At 39.7% G+C, this 25,136-nt stretch overlaps 3 protein-coding genes across 4 annotated transcripts in view; 1 reads left to right on the top strand and 2 right to left on the bottom strand.

The window, feature by feature from the left end:
• tdrd12 (tudor domain containing 12) overlaps positions 1–2,309 on the bottom strand; it is a 73,131-nt gene extending 70,822 nt beyond the window's left edge. The window contains exon 1 of the mRNA XM_067436914.1: positions 2,245–2,309. The gene's annotated coding sequence lies outside the window, so the exon portion shown is untranslated. The remainder of the gene's footprint in view (positions 1–2,244) is intronic.
• Positions 2,310–13,404: 11,095 nt separating this feature from the next.
• Positions 13,405–15,134, top strand: LOC137064399 (GTPase IMAP family member 2-like). The gene is made up of 3 exons (XM_067435726.1): positions 13,405–13,709; positions 13,805–13,867; positions 14,305–15,134. The coding sequence occupies exons 1-3, from the start codon at positions 13,697–13,699 to the stop codon at positions 15,132–15,134; spliced, it is 906 nt and encodes a 301-aa protein (XP_067291827.1). The 5' UTR covers positions 13,405–13,696.
• Positions 15,135–19,132: 3,998 nt separating this feature from the next.
• urahb (urate (5-hydroxyiso-) hydrolase b) lies at positions 19,133–24,932 on the bottom strand. 2 transcript variants are annotated; one of them, XM_067436742.1, is made up of 5 exons: positions 24,602–24,932; positions 22,389–22,453; positions 22,148–22,295; positions 19,451–19,586; positions 19,133–19,377 (listed from the first exon to the last, which is right to left on the bottom strand). In XM_067436742.1, exons 3-5 carry the CDS (start codon positions 22,282–22,284, stop codon positions 19,288–19,290), a joined length of 363 nt encoding a protein of 120 aa, XP_067292843.1. In that variant the 5' UTR covers positions 22,285–22,295; positions 22,389–22,453; positions 24,602–24,932; the 3' UTR covers positions 19,133–19,287. The 2 variants fall into 2 exon arrangements, with proteins under 2 accessions (XP_067292843.1, XP_067292842.1); XM_067436741.1 differs by lacking the exon at positions 24,602–24,932 and adding an exon at positions 24,429–24,586.
• Positions 24,933–25,136: the final 204 nt, after the last annotated feature.

Genomic DNA, 25,136 nt, shown 5'->3' with positions numbered 1-25,136 from the left:
TATGAAAATGTTGGCAGAAGTAGAGCAGAGTGTTGTGAGAAAGTCATGCATCTCAGAGATAAAAACTGAATTTGTTTTTGGGGGCCGATAAATGAGCAGTATTGTCAACGAAAAAGGGGGTTTACATTTAAAAGCAAGGTATTCAAATGATGACACTGTGGGCAGAGGGAGAAAAGACAGCTCCAATGATTGTCTATGAATTACAGCTAAGCCACCACCACGACCAGTGTAGCGGGCTTTCTCCAGGTAGCTGTAACCAGGAGGACAGGCATCATTAAGTGCTGCGTAAACTGCAGGCTGATGCCATGTTTCCATTAAGCACATAAGGTCTAATCTCTTATCAATGATGTGGTCTTGGATGAAAGATGACTTATTTGTGAGGGATTGTGCATTAAAAAGTTCTATTTTGAGCGTTGATGGGGTGGTGAATCTCGTTATTGGCCGTAAAACACTAAAATCCACTCCACGTTTTCTGTCATGCGCTGTGCTAAAAGATCTCGCGGTGTTTCCCGTGCAATCCAGTCTAGATTGGCGAGATCTCGCGGCGATTCCCGTGCTTCCCGTGTTGCCAAAACGGAGAGCAAAACTGTTGTGATGACGCGGCAGATGTGCGACGGAGGTCCAGATGGATGGTATGGCTGCTGCAGAGTTTTCAGGCTGATGATAAACTAGCCCGCGACGAGAGCCTCTATGGATGTAACGCCGTCTGCGCAGAAGTCCAAGTTCCTTAATGACCGCGATGCACGCCGGAAATGTGCGGCCGTTGAAATAAAGTTTATGATCTGTGTCTAACTGATCGCTTGGTTTTCGGTTAAAATGTCAAAATGATAGCATATTATTTGAAAACATTAAAAAAAAATATTGCAATATAGTTATTATTATTTTGTCATCTTTATCACGGGATTATGATGAATAGGTCTCTGCATGTTTTAACCAAGAGGGAAAAACGCTTCATCCCGGGTGTCCTGAGACACGCGGTGCTCTTCTGTAAGTTGTACTGTATCATATACACAGTAAAGTGCTCTTCTGTAAGTTGTACCATATCATATAGCCTACCTTCTGACATTTATATTTCGTTCGGTAACTGGAAAAGAAGGGTAGCTCGCCTCACGTGTACATGATCCTCATGATGAGGCGCTCACGCTTTAGTAAAGAGCACAACATCTGTTTGAATTTTGATACAAATTTAACAGGAAGTAGTGTTATGACAAAATCAGTTTATTTATATCTCAGTCATGCCCCCATCTTTCTGCAAAATGTTTACTTTAACTGTAAAAATGGGAGTCTTTGATTCATCTTTTGAAAGCATGAAATAAATGAAAAGATGGCTATGATCTTTTATTTTACAGTTAAATTATTATTATTTATGTAATCAGTGACTTTTTTTTTTTTTTTAAATATCGCAAAAGCATTTTGTTTCTACATGAACTGACTACCTCTTTGAACTTCACAAAAAAAAAAGACTATGATATTTGGCATATTTGTTTTTGCTGTAGATTTTAGGGAGTTATTTTTCCTGTAAAGATATCGAGATATATTTTTTGCTCCATAACGCCCAGCCTTAATAGCGACTTTATTCAACAATTTCCTCTCGTCGGTGTCAGCATAGACATCATATAGATGTCTATGGGTGTCAGTCTCTAATGCGGATCCCGTAGTAAACAGTGCAGCGCTTCCGGGTTCTGCACCAGAACGCCGCGCATGCGTCGTGGTGATCACTGTCAGGGACGAATTCGTTTAAGTCTTATTTTTTGTTTTATGCGCACAAAAAACAATTCTCGTCGCTTCATAACATTAAGCTTTAGTCACATGGACTAGTTTAACGACATAAGGGTGAGTAATTAATGACAGAAGTTTAATTTTGGGGTGAACTAACCCTTTGGATGTTCCGAGTTCGACCAATCACACTGTTTTCATCTAACAGTTATACCTGATCACGACAACAGCACGTGTGCAATAAGTCTGTAAGCTACATAAAATCATAAAACAATTCTTCATTTTCATTGCATTGCCTCTGATATCGGATAGTCTGTAGATAGACTGATAGTCTGTCATTTTTTCCCCCATTAAGCTGTTGTTACATTGCTGCAGGGCACTAAAAGCGTTATTTTTGTCTGTTGTTCCGCTTTATAACGATATGTAGCGCTGCATGTAGGTTAAATGCGTGAAATATAATGTAAATAACTGTGCTGTGGTGTAAAACACATGCCATTTTATACATTAAAGCACGAAAGCGACTCTTACCTCGCGTCCGCTTGATGTGAAATGTTCGTTCGTTCGCGCCGTTGACGCGGTGACGTGCAATCAGTGACGCCATCAATCACGCGAGTTTCACGTGCTGCGGCATATATAAATAAATAAATCATTATCTTCTTTATTTGGCAGTACTTTAACTGGATTTGCCTTAAGATGTAATATATATGTGAAAGTGCTTTTCCCTGTATATTATTAAAATGAGCTTTTGGCATACTCATTCCAAGAAGGTGTCATTTTCCGATATCATTTTAATTATACTCAAAATGTCCTCGTTTATTATCGATGGTCGGATGATATATTCACTTATATGATGATACTAAAATAGATATGTTTGTATATTTAATATCCAGTGGCTTTTTTCAGTCCATGTTTGTTAGCTTTGCAGCTTGTTTAATGCTAGTGTGAATAGGCTACTCCTGAAAAAAGCAGATCTGTGGATATAAAATACAATCTTTCTCTCAGGAAAACAGACATGAGTAATGACATCAACTTTAGCTTTGCCAAACGCCTTTATTTTATATATAAACAACAATTAAAACAGCTTTTGTGCTCATAGAAGAAGGCCACCATGACTTTTAGGTGAAATATTCCCTCAAAATGTCAGGAGATGAGCAAACAAGATGTAAGATGACGATTATAACGTTTAGTACTGCTGAGAATCCTTGTGCCATTTTAATCAATTAATCAATTTTTTTTTTAAACAGAAAACACTCAATCCTCTTGCATCAACGACCAGGGGCCTATTGCACTAAACTAGGATAATGGATTAAGCCGGGATATCTTGGTGATCATGGCTCAATTTATCTGCTAATATACAGTCATTTCTCGTTATCTTTATCGTTCTTGGTGTTAGTATGCCTTCAGGGTATGTTTACACGACAGCAGTGTACTAAATGTTGCATACAGACGACAAGATCACAAAGATATCCCAGTTTAATCCCTAATCCTAGTTTGGTGCAATAGGCCTCAGCCCAATAAATCAGCAGATGTTAGCCGGAGGCCGTGTGTGTTTAAACACTTTCTGACAGGATTCATACAGAGTTTTACAAGCTTTTAGGCTTTCTTTTTAATGATGTATACATATTTTGTGTAGGTCTTTTGACATTATTATCACATTAGCATTTTAATGTATTTGGCATGCTTATAGAGGCAACTATATTTATCACTATATAAATTACAGTAAATGTTAAATAAAGAATCAGATACTACAGATATAGTGCATTATTCAGTGCATCATGCCGGTTTACAGTCATAATGTTTCTATGCGCGCACAAATCTCCTAAAGTCCTGGAAAATGAATGTGGCGTTTACAGTTTGACAAATGCAACACTAAAACATAAGAGCTGAGGTATTATATCCTTCCCGTGTACATCTTCGACAGCATATTGTCGACGGCACTATGGAAGCATTCGGTTAAAGGAACAGTTCACCCAGAAATTGTGTCATTATTCTGGATAAGTTATAGCCATTCTTTCCATGCAATTATGGTAAATGCCAAGCTAAACAGATGTAACCCTATTAGTGGGGTATGATTTAAATATACTAGGTATCTCTTACTTTTTTACTAGGTTTTTGTATACTAAGATAGGCATGAGCAATACTACACTACCTATCAAGTCAATCCCTGAATACTGAATACATTTCTTCTTCTTTTTTTTCAAATAATCAGCTAATATTCGTTCATGAAAAATACAGACAGACCTTATATTACTTTATTACACGGCTCTGTGGAATACTTGATTCTGATTGGTCATTGTGCATTCCAGCGATATGTTATTCCCAGATAACAACTCCCAAAATTAATAGCACACCACACACCGCTCATATGGGTACTACGAGTTATCTTGACCGGTACTACTTATGCTTAACGTTGTCGTCGACTGTCTGTCTGGCACCATCTCATGGTGGCTGTAAAAAACGAAACCACCATACAATGGAAGACTTTAAGGATTTACTCTATAATAGTGTTGCACGATATAGTGGTACTAGAAAAGTATTGCGATACCCTGCTATAACAAATGGTACGATATGGACTTTTATTGGTACCGGTACTTTAAGAAGGATAGCCCTAATATGAGCTGTATTTCTTAATTTGAGCCACGTTGAGCACATTATTTGACGCACAGTTGCATTTTTTATGGACTTCACAAACAGCTACAACTGGATTTACGTTAGCCAAGACTTTTTAATAACTCCGATTGTATTCGTCTGAATACAGAATGTCATATACGACTTGAGGGTGAGTAAATTATAGGCTAATTTAAATTTTTGGGTGAACTTCAGCATTAATTTCAACATATATGGTAAAAACAAATCTTCAGCAATAGATAACGGCTTTAATCAGTTTGGAACGGTTTTTCTTCGAGGAAGCTTTGTGTAAGAGCTAATAAAAAAATGTAACTCAAGAGAATATATATAAATATTTCATGTTTAATTTATTTGAGATTAGTAGCTGTGTAATAAGCGGGATAATGTCCACCCAGCCGGTTGTTATCGCAGAATAAACCCCTTCAGAGTGACGCCTCGGGGTCCTGATCACTCTGAAGGGGTTTATTCTGCGATAACAACCGGCTGGGTGGACATTATCCCGCTTATTACACGGCTCTGTGAAATACTTGATTCTGATTGGTCAATCTCGCATTCCAGCGGTATGTATTGCAGCGGTTATTCCCAGATAACAACCGCAAAAACTGAATAACACACACCACTTACCCGGGTACTGTGAGTTATCTTGACCGGTTCTACTTCTGTGCTTAACGCTGGCGCCATCTTGTGGCTTAAACAGCCATGGCTACAATGGAAGACTTCAAGGCGGGTTTCCTTTATAACGTTTTAAATATGGATATTTTTCTTACACAAATGCATCGATTCGAATCAGAAGGCTCTATTAACCCATCGGAGTCGAGTGGAGCACGTTATTGATGGAGCTTTTCTAAGGGGTAAACGTTTTATTTCGTAAGAAGTTATGAAGATAATGTTGGCATAATGCCAAAGACATAGCCTGGCTACACCCTCTCATCTTGACAGCGTTTGTCCAAGGCACTTTTACTTCAACTGCACCTGACAGAAGAATTTATTTTTTCTGAGATGATTATTACACTTTACAACAAATAAATAGCTTTTATATAACTGAATAAGTCCTGGTGGCCGTTGAGAGCTGCTATGGCATCCGTGAACACATCCAGCTGCTGGAGAGGAGCGTCGACATCTGATGCGGCAGACAGACTGAAAGCTGTGATGATTGCGACTGAAGGTCAGCACATGTAAAGCCCAGATCGGTTTAGATAACGTCTCATGTAAACAGTCACCTGAATCTTTCAATCAGAATTATTTTAATCGGAATGACAAAAAATGTGCATGTAAACGTGGCTTATGATTAGACCGTTTGTTTTTTATTTTATTGTTTGCCATCTCATCCAATAGAGGGCGCTCTAAACGTATTGTAGCATAGGCCCGTAGATATTGGAATATATTCGAATACATTGCTTGATATTTGATATCCGTTCGAATTAGATTTTTCTCAAAAATGACAGCCCTACTGGACTCTAGGTTTTCTATGTTTAAAGGGAATGTTTCCCCTACCTCGCTTGTCCCACCCAGCATGAACTCTCCAGTACCCCAATGGCCCAGCCCTGAATCTCTCGTTACCCTACTGGTTTTGCCCAGCCCCATATCGCCAATCTCCCACTTCCTCTTCAAATTCCAGCCAATCCCTCGGCCCAGTCGCCGCTGTCTCCATCAGCCCTTCGGTTCAGCTCTTCTATCGCTCCCTTGTGGCATGGATCCACCTTGGGCGTTACAGCATCCAGCTCCTCCTGGATGAATGTATCCCCTGGCTTCACCTCCAGCCGCTGATCCCGTCCAAGCCTGCAGCACTCCTCGCAGAAACTGAAGCACACTGCACACAGCGACAACTTTTAATAAAGCGACCAAAACTGCCTGCCAACTGACAGACGAACTGACAATGGCTTTCTTATTTAGGTTTAAATAAAAGGTAATGTGGTGGATAAACATTCATAAAACATTTTCTCATAACATTTTAAAGCCACGATCGAAAAATACAGAACATCACACAAATATATAAAAGAACATTTTCATAAATAAACCTAAAAAAATACCTGCCTAGAGAGGAAAAGAAGACTTTGAGTGCGTTTACATGACCGTTCTTAAGCTGATTGTGCCTAAAGGGGATCGCACACCGGAAACGTCTCCCCTCGCACACCAGACTGAAGCTCAGCATCTCATTCTCTCACACTGGACGCTCACATTATACACATGCGAGCTCAGTTTTGAATCGACTTCTGACAGAAGAGCAGCACGATGGGTGTATCTTGTAGCACAGGGTGAATCAGTATATTGACGATTTGAGGGAAATATAATATAAATTGAATATAAAACTTTGAAATGGCGCTCTGTTGCGCGGCAGGATTTTAAACAATTTTAAAGGCATGGCGCTGAACTTTGTGTACGGTGCAAAGCTCCTGGCCCTTAAAGGGGTCGCACACCGGACGAGAAGCTCAGCGCTGCGGCACGTCTTTAAAATATTGAGCACCCCCATATTACCAAAATGGCATGATCTTCGTTTCATAACACCCGCGAAGATTCGACCACGAGATCGGTGCTCGAATCCGGCTCCGCATATCAATGCATCTTCGACTATTCGACTATCAGTTATTTTGTCTTTAGGTTGGTATATTTCTCACAGATTTCTGCTCTATTTCTGTTCTAAATTAGATACAGATAAAGGAGCACAGTAAAGCTTAGGCTACATTTGTATGAATCCTTTAGTGAGACAGCGATTGCATGCACATTCATTCCTACCTGTCAGCATCTCTCTACTGATAGGTCTAGTTAATAGAAATATATGCTAGAACTTCTCCATCTCTAAGCTATTTTATTGATAAATTACAGAACAGTATTGCATCGGCAATCAAAAAAAACAACATTATCGGTCGACCACAAGTAGTGAGTATTTGCAGCACGTGTTGTCAAATAAAATATGTTTTCTTAACTTGCTGGTGGTTTTTTTTCTTCTTTCTATTTGCATGTGTTTTCTTCAGTCGCAACGCAGTGAGCTCTCTCGGCCACTGTACTATTTTGGGTAAAAATAGGACAACTTCTGCTCATCGAAAAGTTCTACATGGCAGCTGGTCAGGCAGGCATGGCCCTTTATACTGTGGCCATTCTCCAAGCCTACCCGGCGGATGTTTTGAAGGAGATGGACGAGGGCAGTGGCCTGGCGGCAGAAGCTGTCAAGGAGCTTCAAAAAGCCACAGATTTGGCCTTAAGAGCCACCAAAAACACAGCTGGCATTCTATGGCAGGCGTGGTGGCTGCAGAACGCCATCTGTGGAAATCTGTGATAAGGAGAAGGTCTTCTTCTTGGACGCCTCTGTCTCTGTCAGTCTGGGCTTTTCTGGGAGGCGGTCAACACGGTGGTTGACACGTTTCGAGCCGCGGTCCCAGACAGCAGCTCTCAAGCAGTTTATGCCTTAGAGATTTAAGGAATCTTCTAATCCTCCCCTTCTCTGCGGCACAGGAAGGAGTTTGCCGATAGGAGAACCCAGTTCATGCCCCAACAGCCAAGGTTTGGGGAGCCCCGGTCGTCCATTTCCCCGTGAGTGACCCCCATAGGTGTCATGAGCTGAACCGATCGAGCAATCCCTACGCTCCAGCTCCTTCGAGTCACTCCTGACCCTCAGACCAGAAAAAGGAGAGCTTTCCCCACCTCTTAAGGTTGGGACAGGCCGTGCAAGTGTTTCTCCCCATCTCTCACTTGCTCTCCTTATCCAACCCTGTCACATTCGCCACAAAGCGCATTTCGATGTGCAGCGCTTGTTCGGCTGGAGGAAAGAGAAGCGCTAAGCTTTTTCCCATCACCTCCGATTGGAAAGCGGGGTCTGTCTCCTGCTTTTAGCCCCGTTCTTGTTGTCCCAGGCGTGGTTCTCTGAACTGATTCTTCTTCTGGATTCCCCTTCCTGGGAGATTCGGGTCAGAGAAGATAGCTTCAGGGTAGGATATGGCATCCTAGGAAGCTGTGGATATGGTCTAATCCGGTGGCGCTGCACTGCGGGCGACTCGGACACACACACACGCACTCGTGCTGCTGTTTTTGTTTTGTGGGTAGTTATATATGTCTCCTTCTTGAGTACTGTTTGTTCTATATATAATTTGTGTGGCGGAGACGATCAGGCCAAAGAATCGGATGGCGGCGTGTGTCTTGGGAATTTTCCTGTTGGCGATGGTGCTCTTGTTTGAACTTTCCACCTGCAAAACCAATGGCAGTCAGGTGCTAACTTATTCGAGGGAGGTGCTCATGTCCCTGCGCTCCTGCCGATTTACGGCGGATCTTTCCCGATCGCTTATAAATAACTTGCCGGAGGTAATTAGAGCTCCACGTCGGCAGCGACTACGGAAGAGAGGCCGGAGAGGAGGTGTACGACAACGGCTACGGAAAAGAGGCAATCGACCCCCACTGCCATCTATGATCCTGAGCAATGTAAGGTCGCTGAGGAACAAGATGGACGAACTACGAATTCTAACAAGGGAATGCTTCGAGTACCGTGAGTCCTGTATTATGATTTTTACCGAGACTTGGTTACATCCAGAGATCCCTGATGGTCTTATTGAAATTGAGGGGTTCTCACACGTTCGCTCCGACAGGAGTGAGCTATCGGGAAAAACCAAAGGGGGTGGGCTTTGCCTGTACATTAATGACAAGTGGTGCAGACAACACACAGTTCGGGAAAAAGTTTGTAACTCGGATGTAGAACTGTTATGTGTAAGTCTTAGACCATTCTACCTACCACGTGAGTTTGGTAACATCCTAATCTGCTCTGTTTACGTACCCCCCAACGGCAATGCCTCAAGAGCAGCGACACAGGTGGCAGACTGTGTTCATGAACTACTACAGCGCACCCCAAATGCCCCAGTCCTCATCATGGGAGATTTTAATCATTGTAATTTAAATATTGCATTGCCAGGTTTTGAACAGTATATTAAATGTAATACCAGGAAGAACAGAACTTTGGACAAATGCTATGGTAATTTAAAACATGCATACACAGCCATAGCTAAACCACCTCTGTCAAATTCCGACCATAACACTGTCCATTTGATCCCTATATACAAGACAGCCCTAAAGAGCTGTAAACCCTTGGTTAAATCCATTAATGTATGGTCAGAAGACGGCATAGAAACATTGAAAGGTTGTTTCTTATCCACTGACTGGGATATTTTCTCTACGGAGTCAAACTTGGACAATGCCACAGAATCTACCACAGATTATATAAAATTCTGTGTAGACACTATTATCCCAAAACGTAAAATAAAAATATATCCCAACAACAAACCATATATCACAAAGGAGGTGAAGGACTGCATAAATAGGAAAAAACTAGCATTTAAGGCAAAAGATCATTTACAACTTAAAACTGTACAAAGGGAGTTGAACCAGAGGCTCAGAGAAGCGAAGGAACATCATAGGGAGTCGATAGAGGTAAACCTCCAAAAAATGAACTCAAAACAATTATGGGACTCAATGAAAACCGTTACTAACATGAAACCCACAAGGAAATATTTACATGTTGGGGATGAACTGGCTAAAGCTAATGAATTGAACTATTTTTATGGGAGGTTTGACATTCATAATGTCTCAGCGGAATGTGACATGGTGCTTGATAGTGTTGCTATTGATGATGCTGATAGGCTTGAGATCAACAATAAATCCATCAATAAGGTTTTTAAGCAAATCAATGTAAATAAAGCAACAGGCCCGGATGGCATTTCTGCTTTTCTACTAAGAACATTTGCAGATGAACTGACGCCTGCATGGTGTCCTATCTTCCAGAGGTCCCTACACTCTCACACTGTACCCACACAATGGAAAAAGGCAATCATAACACCGGTCCCTAAGAAATCCCACCCACTGGAGAATAATGATTTCAGACCCATTGCTTTAACTTCTGTTGTAATGAAGTGTATGGAAAAGCTCATTGTGCGCAAATTACAGATGGATGTAGGCCCACAGTTAGATCCTTTCCAGTTCGCGTACAAACGACAGAGAGGCACTGATGATGCGATCAACAGTATAGTGCATCTAGTGACTAAACATCTTGAGAACCCTAGAGCCTACGCTAGATTACTGTTTGTGGACTTTACCTCAGCCTTTAATACATTGCAGCCCCATGTTCTCTTACAGACACTGCAGCGGTTGAGTGTCAACCCATTCATTATTAGGTGGTACCATTCATTTCTGACCAATCGTAGTCAGCAGGTCAGGATAAATGGGACGTTGTCTGAACCTATGACCATCAGCACTGGCGCCCCTCAAGGATGTGTTAGTTCCCCAGTCCTGTTCACACTGTACACTAATGAATGTACATGCAGGACTGCTAACAACTACATGATTAAATTCTCTGATGACACAGCTATCCTGAGTTTAATATCAGACACAACGGATTTAATAGCATATAAACATGAGATCCAGAATTTTGTTCAGTGGTGTGACAAACACTCTCTTACAATCAATATTAAGAAAACAATGGAGATGGTGTTCGACCCCAAATCCATTGGTGACCATTCACTAATGGTCATCAATGATCAGAATATAGTCCAAGTTGACTCTTACAGATATTTGGGCATATTCATTGACAGTAAACTGACATGGAGTGTCCATATAGAAAGTATCTGTACTAGGGTCCAACAACGATTACATTTTCTTCGTAGGCTTAGGGTTTTTGGTGTTCAGCAGAAAGTGTTGTTTCTTTTTTACCATGCCGTAATTGAGAGCATTATGAGATATGGCATCGCAGCTTGGTTTGGCAACCTCAGTGTACAGTTGAAAGCCCAGATTACACGGCTAACACTGAGAGCCATGAAAATCATGGGAGTTGAGCAGCATCACACACTTCAGGCCGTCTATGATGAAACAGTTATCAGACAGGCCCAAAAAATTATATCTGACCCCACTCATATCCTTCATCATGAGTACCAGCTACTTCCCTCGGGAAGACGCTTTAGAGTCCCTAAGTGCAGACTCAACCGCTTTAAGAACTCCTTTGTACCCCTGTCTATTATAGCCTTAAATAAGCATTAAGGTTACCTCTGAGATGTATTTTAAATTTTAGAACTGTAGTTTAAAGGGCAATGTGCAGTTGGTTGTTTGATTGTAGTTTGTATATGTATTGCAGATATTGTGTGCGTGTGTGTAAAGTGCGTGTGTACAAGTGACATTCATGCATTTATTTATTTACGTATTTATTATTATTTATTTTTTATTTTATTTTTATACAGCAGACAGTGTTTTTGTATGTGTCCAAGACAAATTTCCTTCGGGATAATAAAAGGTCAATCAATCAATCAATCAATCAATCAGAGGCTGCTAGCTCTGAGTTCTTGTCTTCCTGCCAACGGAGACCATTGCGAGTGTGAGAGCTCTTTCCACAAAGAGGCGGTATTCCTCCAAGTGGAAGGTTTTTGAGTCATGGTGCTCAGCTCATGCTGTGGATCCAGGAGTTCCTACAGGAAAAGTTTGCCGCTGGAGCGGCTGCTAGTACTCTTGAGAGTTTATTTTGCTGCTCGTTGGGAGTCAGATGACGTTCCCCATGGCAAATAAAAGTTGGTCTCTGCGTTTATGTGTGGGGTTAGATGCCTTAAGGCCAGCATTCCCCCGTGAAATTCCCTCTAGGGACCTGTCAGTTGTCCTGGAGGGCTTAACGGAGGCTCCTTTCGAGCCCCTGGAGGGCCAGCTCCAGAGTGGATTCTGACTCTCAAGGTTGCTCTTTTGTTGGCATTAACCTCTTTGAAACGAGTTGGGGATTTGCAGGCTTTCTCTGTTAGCGAGGCATGTATGGACTTCGCCCCTAGTCTGGTTAAGGTAACCTTAAGACCTAGGCCAGGATATGTGCCCAAAGTTTTGTCTACATCATTTCGCTTTCAGGTTATTACCCTTCACTCGTTCCCTCCTTTCGCCGCAGAAGCGAAAGAAAAACTTCAGTTGCTCTGCCCTGTCCGAGCAGAGTCTTATGTAGATCGCTCTAGTGGTTGGAGGGGATCAAATCAGCTCTTGGTGTGTTTCGGTGCTGGCCATCAGACAATTAGTTATGTCATAGCTATACACTGCAAAACATGCTCTTCTTATTTAGTATTTTTCTCTTTTCAGTCCAAATATCTAAAAATTCTTAAATCAAGATGCATTTCCTAGATAAGTAAAATAAGATATTTTTTCTTGTTTTCTGGGGAAAATTTTGCTTAAAACAAGGAAAATTGTCTGCCAATGAAGTGAGAAAAATTTCTGTGGACGGAAACAAGAAATAAGATTTAAATCAGAAACAATGTTATTTTTCTCACCCCATTGCATCTTGAATTTTTTGATATTTAGACTAGAAAACAAGACAAAAATACTAAATAAGAAGAGCATTTTTTTGCAGTGTATGCAGCGTTGCGTGAACCTATGAAAGAGAACATAGGTTACACTTGTAACCCGAGACTGTTTTTCTCCATTGTGCAGAATGTCACATTTTTATCATAATAATTGTAATAATAAATGTTATAAAACTTTCTAATGATTTATAGGAAAAGCTGTGTTGGATTGTGATTATGTCACATGCCTGTCCTGTCTTGTGTGCACATGTGGGTTTTGTCATGTCTTGCATGTGCTTCTGTCATTGTCTGATCCCTCCCCCTTGTTATCTGATTAGTGTTGATTTCTCCCACCTGTTCCCTCTTGATTTCTTCCCCTTATAAGCTCCTTGTGTTTGTCAGTCTGGGTTAGATCCTTGTGTAATGTCTGCGTCTTCCGTCCTCCGTCCTCCCCGTGATTCTGTTGGTTTGTTTAAGTTTATATGTTATTATTCTATTATGTGTTTTTCCCCCTCGTGGGTTTTGTTTTGAGTTTGTTTTATTTGTTATAAATAAATATATTATTTTCTGCACTTGAGTCCTCGCACCATTTTCCCTTGTCTGTGACGTGACATATTAGTGATATTGATGTAAACAAAATTGACTTAATGTTAAGCAAGAGGTGTTCTGTTCCTGCAGTCCTGCAAATTAAATGTTCATCGGAAAACATTTGTGGTTAAGGCTTGTATTTTTGTGTGAACATGAATTTCCTGTCTGTCACATGCCTGTTTAAGTGATGATCTGCACGTCCTGTGGTTGTTCTCGGAGATGGTAATGGAGATTGTGCTGCAACTCTGTGGCCTGTATTACAAAACTTTCAACCTCTGCAACACCAGTGCAATGAGCAAAAAAAGTTAGCGTACAGCCCCGACTTTGGTCCCGCACCTGACACATCTGCTACTTCCTGTTGTCATAATAAAACCTTTTTTTTTTGACTGTAAGCTTGGGCAGATCATCGGCGAGCGTTTAGCAAGGTATAAAAGATATTTGATTGATTGGATCAACATTTACCTCTGAAATATCTCCAGAAAAATTCTGAAATGGGTGATAGGGGTAAGTCATTTATTGACAATCATTTACTTCTTAAGTAACATGAATTTATTATGATAATATAAAAACTGTAAACATGTTTAATGTTATTTCCACAGAGGCACTACTGTCAAATGACAATTCCAGTGTGGAAATGTCCAATTACTCCGATTTTACCATTAGTAAGTACTTTAACTCCTGACCCCACCACACATTTTGTTTCTGAAAGTGATAATAGAAAGTCTTAAAGCTTCTTACATGTTTAATTTGGTCAGACTTTCATTCTACTATATTATGTACTCTGTGAAAGTTCAATACTGTATGTGCATGTGTAGAGTAGATATTCCTCTGAAATGTATTTTTGTCTTTTGATTATTCTTTATTATTCTTCCAGGATTGCTTTTATTGATTGTAAGTTGCTTTGGCTTAATAAAAAACAGTTGATAAAACAAAAGAGAACCTTAATTGTTAAGATCCTGGATTGAGTCTTTCTGCATTTTAAACGAAGCGCCGTATCATTAAATACTTTGATGCTTTTTGGTCATTTTCTACAGCTTAGTTCAACACCTGCTGTAAGGAACATCTGATTTGAAATGTAATGATAGTTCTTGATTTGCAGACTCTGAGGTAAGGATTATCCTGATGGGAAAGACCGGAGCAGGGAAGAGTGCGACAGGAAACACCATCCTGGAACGGGAAGTGTTTAAAGCAGAGGTTTCACCTGTACAGGTTACAAAAATGTCCAGCAAAGAATCTGCAAATCAAGGAGGAAGAATGATCTCTGTAATTGACACGCCAGGGTTCTGTGGATCGTTCACTAGAGAAGACATGAAGCTACATATAACGGAGTGTGTTGACCTGTCACTTCCTGGTCCTCATGTGTTCCTGCTGGTGATCAATCTGGGTGCGAGATACACGGCGGAGGATGTGAACATAGTAAAAGTGATTCAGGAGCTCTTCGGAGATGGCGCCGTACGTTACACCATCGTTCTGTTCACTCATGCTGATCAGCTGGGACGGAAAACTTTGCAACAGTATGTAAAAGAAAGCCAGGATCTGAAGAAACTTACCAACAGCTGTGGTGGCAGATATCACGCATTCAACAATCAAGACATGAGGAACCGCACTCAGGTCACTCAACTGATGAAGATGATTGATGACATGATCAGGAAAAATGGGGGAGGCAATTACACTAATGCAATGTATAAAGAAGCTCAAAGAAAGATCAAAGTAAAAGAGAAGAAGAAAAAGGCAGTAGATACTGTACTGAAAGTTGGCTCTGCTGTAGGAACAGGAGCAGCAGTAGTAGCAGGAGGCGTTCTCCTGGGAGTGACCGAGGCCGTGGCTTTACCTGCAGTTTTAGTGGGAGCTGGTTCTGCAGCAGCTGTGGGAATGGGTGCGAAATATGCTGTGAACAAAATTAAACAAAACAGAGAGGAACAGAATTAGTTATTCCTGTCAGCTTAAAAATAAATAAATAGATTTATTCTTTTAGTCTGAACATATCCGCAACATAAATGTAGTGTAATATTATTGTTATGAGCATACAAAGTCAAGGATTTTGCTCTAAGCTTACTTTTCTTTGTTTTTTTCTAATTAATAGGGAGGAATTTAAATTGTAAACTTATACACGTCTACATGGGTTAGAACATCAACAACTTGATGAATGAAGCAAACATAACCAAAACCTCAAAGGATCGTCTCACCTCAGAATGACAATGGCCTGATAATTTACTCACCCTCATGTCATCCAAGATGTTTATGTCTTTCTTTCTTCAGTCAAAAAGAAATGCAGTAGAGGAAAACATTCCAGGATTTTTCTCTATACAGTGGACTTCGGGGACCAACGAGTTGAAGGTCTTTGCAGTTCCCAAGTCCTCTGCATGATCCCAGCCGAGGAATAGGGCCTTATCTAGCCAAACCAGCGGCCATTGGAACATTTACAGGTCCTGGTCATATAATTAGAATATCATCAAAAAGTTGATTTATTTCACTAATTCCATTCAAAAAGTAAAAACATATTCACTCATTACACACAGACTGATATATTTCAAATGTTTATTTATTTTAATTTTAATGATTATAACTGATAAGGAAAATCCCAAATTCAGTATCTCATAATATTAGAATAATGTAAAAAAAGGTTCAATATCTCAGACACCCGGTGCCACAGTCTAATCAGCTAATGAACTCAAAGCACCTGCAAAGGCCTTTAAATGATCTCTCAGTCTAGTTCTGTAGGCGACACTATCATGGGGAAGACTGCTGACTGGACAGGTGTCCAAAAGACGACCAATGACACCTTACACAAGGAGGACGAGACACAAAAGGTCATCGCAAAAGAGGCTGGCTGTTCACAGAGCTCCGTGTCCAAGCACATTGATAGAGAGCCGAAGGGAAGGAAAAGATGAGGTAGAAAAAAGTGAACAAGCAATAGGGATAACCGCACCCTGGAGAGGATTGTGAAACAAAACCCGTTCAAAAATGTGGAGGAGATTCACAAAGAGTGGACTGCAGCTGGAGTCAGTGCTTCAAGAACCGCTGCGCACAGACGTCTGCAGGACATGGGTTTCAGCTGCACATTCCCTGAGTCAAGCCTGACAGCGTCAGAAGCGTCTCGCCTGGGATAAAGATGAAAAGGACTGCTGAGTGGTCCAAAGTTATGTTCTCTGATGAAAGTAAATTTGGCATTTCCTTTGGAAATCCGGGTCTCAGAGTCTGGAGGAAGAGAGGAGAGGCACACAGTCCACGTTGCTTGAGGTCCAGTGTAAAGTTTCCGCAGTCAGTGATGGTTTGGGCTGCCATGGCATCTGCTGGTGTTGGTCACTGTGTTTTTCTGAGGTCAAAGGTGAACATGTCAAACTAACGATCAAAGACATCAGATTTTAGCCTAGGATCAGAGGAATCTTTCAGGATTTGCAAAATTTGTCTCAAATCTTGGCCAAAATCACAGTGTCCACCCGGTTTTAGTCTTTACACGTTCGCTGTGTGAACACTACGTCAATAATTCCGCCTACGTCACGTGAAGTGTTGTGGATGCTAGTGCAAGACAAGCATTTGTGGTTAAAAAGTATATGCAATTTAATTCATTTTTTTGAAAATGGCTGATGGTTTTGCTAGATAAGACCCTAATCCTCATCTAGGATCTCTTAAAGCCATTTGAAACTGTAATTTGGACCTTCACCCGTTGCTCCCCGGTGAGTCCACCATATGGAGAAAAATCCTGGAATGATTTAATTTCTTTTCAACTAAAGAAATAAAGACTAGGACATCTTGGATAACGGGGGGTGCAAAATATCAGGACATTGTAACTCTGAAGTAAGACAATTTTACAATTGATTTCTTGCTTGCTGCATTTCTTCCAAACGATTCAGGTGTGCACTGTACCTAATGACTAAAAAAATCATTTATATGAACCTATATTTAATATATAACTCTTTTCTCATGGTCTACTGGGATGTATGTGAATGTAATGTTATGTACATCTTGGTGCACTTTTTGTGTATTTTTACTCATCATCATCTGGTTACAGGTGTAAACTGTGTATATCTTAGTTTGTATCGCTACTTTTCATAAATTATGGGTCCTCATTGGGGGACCCATTCACTCTACCCAGTTGATTTTGTACTGTATTATTGTAATGCCTAAAGTTGAGAATGAATAAACTCAAACTCATGTGATCGCCTTTAATGTTGTTTTCTCCTAAAGTCAAACAGAAAGTACAGTAGTCTGAATTACAGGAAATATTGTGGTCTGCACAAACCTCAAGGCAAACCAACACAAGAGAAACCAAAACTATTAATCATTGGTTCAAAAAACATCTCCATTAACACGCGTGTCCTCACAGAGACCTTGACCGGTTTCTACATCACACATGTGATTTTATATTAGTTTTTATAAAAATGTTCAGTATTTAAAATTACATTACACATGAAAAGACCGGTTTCCCGAAGATGCATTTCTGTCAAGTTTCTGTCAAGCCAAATTTAACTAAATGTATTTATGATTTGTACACTAGAGGATGACATGGGAGTGGATTTTCACTCCTGTCCCGTCCCACTCTCAGACCAAAGTTTGAAAAATAATCCCATCCCATCCCGCTCCTGTTTAAACTGACTCCCGCTCCTGTTTAAACTGACTCCCGCTCCTGTTTAAACTGACTCCCGCTCCTGTTTAAACTGACTCCCGCTCCTGTTTAAACTGACTCCCGCTCCTGTTTAAACTGACTCCCGCTCCTGTACCGCTCCCATATATTTTTTTCTTCAATTAGTGTTTAGTTAATACATAGACTTTGATTTAATCTGCTCTCCATCCTGTTTTAGACCAGCTGCTGAGCCCCCGTTTCTAGATTTTCTCCAGAAAATGGAAGACGGCAAATAAAAGAAAACCAGTACATAGTTCACACCATGTCTACAATAGTTTAATAAATCCAAACAGCACATAAAGCTGCATTTTACTCATTTATTGTTGAGTAAACAATACATTTATAGTTCACATTTATAGTTTACATGTATAGTTTTAGATATAGTTCGTAGAGCACTGCTCTTTGAATTCCGGCGGGAAGCCGTGACAAAAAGCACTGATGGCTTCTGGGATGGCTGGGTCATGTAGTTCTTTTTTAATTGCGTTACATTGTAGGCGTATTCAAAGGAAACTACAAAATGTTGCATTTACTTTTTTTTTCTTCTCGTCTTTGCTATTGGTTGATTCCCGCTCCCGTCTGCTCCTGTTAACCATTTATCCTGTACCGTCCAAATCCCGAGATTAATAGCAAAGATGACTCCCATCCTGCAGGAATCCCACGGGAATCCCGTGACCCGTGGGACTCCCGGAAAAATGTCAGTCTCTATTATACACACACAGAGACATATTCCAGTTATAACCAGTTCAGTTTAAGTTTTGTGGATTTCTTCAGAATACTTAAGATTTAAATTAGTCAAAAGTATACAATTATAACTCATTATAAACCTAATGATGAGGCATTACTTTTCTTGTATTGTTCATCTGCTTATCCCGTTTAATTTTAGGTCTGTAAGTTTCAGTTTCTTTCCTCAAGCTTCTTGGTTCATACGGGGCGTTTCTCAATGTCGAGGAAGGATCTTTGACATTGAGAAACGCCAACGGACTTGGTGCTTCATGTTTTTTCTGACACCCTTTACAAACGGGATAAGATGGTGTCTTGCCTCCAGGTTTTTAATTTTCCCTAAAAATATCGTCCTGCGAGTCAACATCTGGATTCAGAAGCTCAGTGAAACTAGAGAAAGATGACTGTAGATAGGCCCGGTTTGAGTGAAAGTCTCTGCTACGGATATAATGTTGAAATAGTGGCTGTCATAACTTTTTTTATTTTAGTTAATGGAAATACAAACAGAATAATTACACCCCTGCTTTAAGACCAGCTGTGACCTAGTCGTTAAAAGACTCATACGCATATATCCAAACCTTGACACAATTATATGAATGCTTTTATTTGAAGCACTGTCATTCAGAAGAACATTGAACAAACAGGCTGTCGATCAGATGATTGCGCTGGGCTGTTGCTGATTTCTTGGCCCCATTAGGATGTGAAGTGTGTGATGTTTTGAGGATGTGTGTGTGGTCTCTAGCTCCCTCTGTAGGTGCTGTAAGAGTATCTGCTCATCAGCAGCGGCACATGAAGTCTCTGATCGCCATCGCTTACGGTGAACACAATCTGAGCGAGGAGAAGAGTAAAGACATTAGAGTGTGTAGATTCAATCAGCTCCCTATCAGTCCTTCCCACAAACCTCAGCGTATGGGTAAAAGCTGGACTGGCCCAAACTCTCCCAGTACTGGCCCGTCTCGAAGCGGAGCTTGTACATTCCTGGAGTGAAGGCCTCGCTGGTGATCAGGCCTGGGCAGCGTCCGTCCTCATTGGTGTTTCTGACGAGAGTTTTGAACATATTTACAGCGTTTGATGACGTTAAACCTCTCAAACTTTGACCCAAACAACTCAGATTCAGAGGTGACAGTTTTCAGACCATTGTGATGATAATGTAAACGTATTTGGGATGGAGAGAAGACTTGACACGAGTGATTCAAAATACCCCACAAAAACTTTAGAAAAATTAATAAAAAATTGTAATTACTGTATACATATTTAAAGTCTGTAAATATTAAAATGTCGAAAACAATTAGAAAATGAGTTTGTTTACATTGTTATAATATGTAGGTCTGCACCATCTGGGGGAAGATATCTGATCGCGATTATTCAGGTTAAAATTGCAAATGCGATTTAAAATGTGACTTTATTTGTATTTTACGCATCAAAAGTGTGTGTATATAACATTTTTAGTTCATATATTATGACCAATAATAACAATTATTGCTAAAAAATTAATAAATGAGAAATATTACTATTACAATAACATTTTCATTATTACAAATTAAACTGAGTATGTAAATATGAATATAATAATAATAATTATTATTATATTTTACAGAAAACTTATTTTTACAACAACAACAAAAACTGCTGGTTTACCTGTTAATATGCAGACAGCCTATGACTAAAAATCATTGTAAAGCTGTTAGGATTTATTGTAAAAATATAAATCAATTTCAAGATATCTCAATTTCTAAGTCTTTAATCCCTTACGAAAGAAAAATATATTTACCAATATATAACTTAAAATAAATTATAATATATTGTAAATACATGGAATAATATATTGATGGTATTATACAATATATTATATATTCCTGTAATATATTGCAAAATATACAAATGATTGGCACTTTCATATGTTGGAATATATTGGAGAAAATAAATATTAAATCCCATATATGTGAATATATTGCCTAATGTATTACATTATATTTTCCAATATACTGCAATATATTTTTGTTTCGTAAGGGATATGAAATATGACCCTCTTGTGCATCCACTGTGTGGAAAAGAAACTCCTGTACGTTGAAGAAAAACATATGGATTGTCCTATAAATGTATTTGGAGAGAAGTATTATTTTCTTATGTTACCCAAAAGTGTCCTTCATCCTGAAAGCCAGAACCGCCACACACACCTCGATGTGAAGCTCGCCAAGATAGAGACATTTCGACCGAATAAGCACGACTGCAGCTAAATATGGTGTGTTTGAGTTCTTCAAGCCGTCTAAATGGTAAATGGACTGCATTTATATAGCGCTTTTTAACAGACCCATGGCCATCCAAAGCGCTTTACATCTTGCCTCTCATTCACCCATTCACTCTCTCATTCACACACCGACGGCGGTGTCAGCCATGTAAGGCGCCATCCAGCTCGTCGGGAGCAGCTGGGGTTAGGTGTCTTGCTCAAGGACACCTCGACACTTGGTCAGGTGGAACCGGGTTTGTAGACAACCTACATGAACCACTGAGCCACTGCTGCCACTGTCTAGGGTATTGTCCTAATACTAAAGTATTGAATGAATAAATAAATAAATGTTTAATAACATGTTTTACCTCACTTCATATCGTCAGTCGAGTGTGTGTGAGCTGATGTGGCTTCTCATCAGACTGAGGCAGACGATGGGTTATTTTATAGTATTCTCTCCCGTGATGAAGTCTATGTCAATCAGCACTGCGTTATAATACACTTTATTATTATGAAAATACCCCAGACGGCTTGAAGAACTCAAATACACCATATTCAGCTGCAGGCGTGTTTATTGTCGCCATGTTTAAGCGTTTCTATCTCCTGTTTACAGCGTTAGCTTCACATCAGGGATTTCCTAAAAACTCACCTCATTACTTCTCTCTGCTCGAGGACACCCTTTGACCTTCAGTATCAATTAATAAACTTTAAAAAAAGAATAAATGTATAGGACAATCCATGTTTTTCTTCAATGTACAGGAGTTTTTTCACCCACAGTGGATGCACAAGAGGGTCATATTTCATATTAAAGACAGACTTTAAGAAATTAATATCACAGATAAACAACACAGATTTTTATAATTATAGATATATATATATATCTTATATATATCTTCTTTTTGTACAATAACTCCTTAGGCTTAGACCTTTCTAATGTTTTTAGTCATAGACAGTGTGTGCATATTAATATTATTATGGTAATGGTTTCTTATTTTTAATTTTTTTTTAGTAGTAATAAATCATAATTGTTATTAGTCATATTAATACATAAACACAAAATGTTATATACACTTTTCATTTGTAAAAACAAAACAAAAAAACAATAATAATAATAATCACATTTTAAATCGCAATTTTACCCAGAATAATTGCAATTATATATTTCCCCAAATCGTGCAGCCCTAATGTAAATTCGTATTACACTCCACCTGCAGTGACTGTCAAAGTAGACGAGCAAACCATCATATTTTGATCAATCATTTGTAATGTCCAGTATAGTATTATATTTGTAATTCTGTGTCACAGAGCGTAGTTTATATAGTTTTCTTGGGTGAGATCAAGCGTTCAGAAGCACGTAAAGAAGAGACTCACGCGACAGTGACGAGGCTCCAGATGGTCAAGCGCGGGTCGAGGCGGTGCAGACTGAGGGCCATGCGGGCCGCTGGGGCCCCGTCCCCGGTGTTCAACACATGTGTGGTGAGGGGACTAAAGCCTTTCCCTGAAGCCATCGCTCTGAGCCCTAAAACACAGGAGAGTGCACTCAGTACAAGCACAGGTAAGACCACGGCAACTTCCACATCCGACTGGCTGGCTGAAGATATGAAGCTCTTACCTGTGGTGACGTCAGTGTCATCTGGCTGTGTGTGCCCTTTATATGAGGATGAGCCGAACTCGTCACTGTTTGATCAGATTCAGTGAGTTAATCAGGAGAACAGGCCAGTGTGAGCACACACACACACACACACACATGTCGTGTTTCCATGTTTTATGGGGACTTTCCATAGGCGTATTGGATTTCATACTGTACAAACTGTACATCCTATCCCCTTACACTGCCCCTGCCCCTAAACCTACCCATCACAGAAAACATTCTGCATTTTTACTTTCTCAAAAAAACTCCTTCTGTGTGATATATAGGATGTTTTCCTCATGGGGACCTAAAAATGTCCCCACAAGGACAAGGATTTCAGATATTGCCATCTTTGTAGGGACATTTTGTCCCCATAACGTAGGGATTACCAGGCCACACACACACACACACACACACACACACACACACACACACACACACACACACACACACACACACACACACACACACACACACACACACACACACACACACACAGGGTTAATGTTTAAGCAAACACTGACACAATACAGGAGCCATTCCACCAAACGGGGGACGTTGTAAACATTTGCATGAAAATTATGAAAACTCTCAAATACTTGTATTGTCTTCAGGCAAAGTGTCCTGAACATTAATCTAACTGCAAATTTAACATATATACATATTAATAAAAACTACTGAGAACACTAAAAATATATATTTTTTACATGCAGAGCTGGACAAAGTACAAAACTTCATTACAAAGTAAAACTACTGCTGGTCAAATATTACTCCGTTACAAGAGAAAGTTTGTAAAAACTGATTTTTACTGGAGTAAAAGTACAGAAGTATTAGTTCTCAAAAGTACTTAAGTATCAAAAGTACATTTCCTTCTTTATGTCGCCGCATTATTGTATTATAGTTGTATAAATGCACATTATGCCATCATGGTTTAAGCCAGTCAGTGATGCTCCATCTGACACACTAGCATACGACTAACTTAAACTCATTTAAATACTTGTAGAAAAGTTACAAAGCTGCTGTCACTTTAAGGCCGAATGCACGGATCCAATACACTGATACACATCTGATATTCTCACACTGTTCACCTTCACTGAAGACACAATCAACTTTGTTTATGTGAATACTCCACTAAATGAGCATTTGGACATCCGTCTTCTTCCATTTTGCTCTAAACTATAAATCAGTGTTTAATAAATGCTGTGAAATCATTGAACTTCACCAGACTCTACAAGAGTGATTCCTGAAAGGCTTTCTGCAAAAACCCAAACACCTTTAAAAGAAGAAAAAAATCATCTACTGGCTTTCAAAGCGGCGACAGAAACAACTTTCCACTTCGAGGACCTTGATAGAAATGTAGAGGAGTAAAAAGTATGATATTTGTCTTTCATATAAAACATAACAGGAGTAAATGTAACAGGAGTCGAGTCCTCTGGTTTATTGATTTAATAGTGTGAATATTCGTTGATATAATAATATTCACCTGATTTATGAATTGAAATGACTAAAAGTTGTAGACATTTAGGATTAGTTTGACAATTTTAATACCATACTTACAGGGAGCCAGTCCCCCATGAAGTGATTTAAACACACACCCATGGCAATGCTGTAAGGGAAGGAGCGAAACACAACCCTGTTTTTACCTTTCCTTCCCTCGCTCTGCTTCTTTCTCTTTTCACCTCCTCCGCTGTATTACTAAACCATCCCTTCAACACAGAAATCTCACTCTCTTTCACACACTAAATTTTACTTTAAAATATAAATAAACAAAGTTAAACCACTTTTTATTAGTTTTGTTTGGTACATCATTTATTTAATTGTTTAATAAATTATTAAAAACTTCTTCTTTAAATTGAAAACCTGGATTTGTGTTTTTTTTTTTTTTTATTAAAATACAAATTGCCTTCCTTTTTAGTCACGAATATTAATTATCTGAACATATAACCAACAATTTCTTTAAAATAAACACTTACTTGAAGGAAAAACTGAGAAAACATGCAGAAACAAACGAACTAAAGTTACCTGAGATTGACAGATTTTGAGGCGTTATGCTCAGTGTTAGATTCAGTTGAAAAACGAGTTAAAAAAAAAAGTTTAATGTTGAAATATCAGGCAAATGTCCCCCACTCGGCGGAATGGCCCATAAAGTACCCTAAAACCAAGACTAAAGAATCTGAGTGTGCACTCACTCCTACCTTCAGTCGGCTACACGAACGCTGGAGACCCCGAGGGCAGAGGACGGACTTTGACCTAACGTTAGTTTGATTTGGATGAGTGGGAAAACATGACAAAGGGTCCTTGCACACCGAGTATATTAGTGCGTATTATTTAATTCGCAAAACAAAACGTCTTCAAGCTGTGAGGGTGAGGTTGCTGTCCTCGCCATTCTTAAAAAGAGGAAATATTGGGTCCACTGAAAAATTGTGTAGAGGAAGAAGACTTTCAGCTGCAGGATTATCCCGAACCATTCAAAGTTTACTTCAGTTTGATGGTTTGCTAGCGACACTGAAGCACACGTTAAACGTGTGTGTGTGTGTGTGTGTGTGTGTTAGAGCTTTGTTTGTTTGTTTGAGCTGGATCATCTCGTCAGACGACTTTCTTGCATTCGCTTGTACGGTGGCTCTAAAATGTCAAAACCTCAAAATGCTTGCTTACAGATGAGAAAACGCAGAAAATGTAGCCAGATTTTTTTTTAAATGACGGACGAAAGTTTCAGGACAGATGATCATA

This window comes from Pseudorasbora parva, chromosome 25, assembly GCF_024679245.1.
Source record: "Pseudorasbora parva isolate DD20220531a chromosome 25, ASM2467924v1, whole genome shotgun sequence".
In the NCBI taxonomy this organism is placed as follows: domain Eukaryota; kingdom Metazoa; phylum Chordata; class Actinopteri; order Cypriniformes; family Gobionidae; genus Pseudorasbora; species Pseudorasbora parva.
The sequence above is the reverse complement of the archived record's forward strand: the minus strand, read 5'-3'. Positions and strand labels throughout refer to the sequence as shown.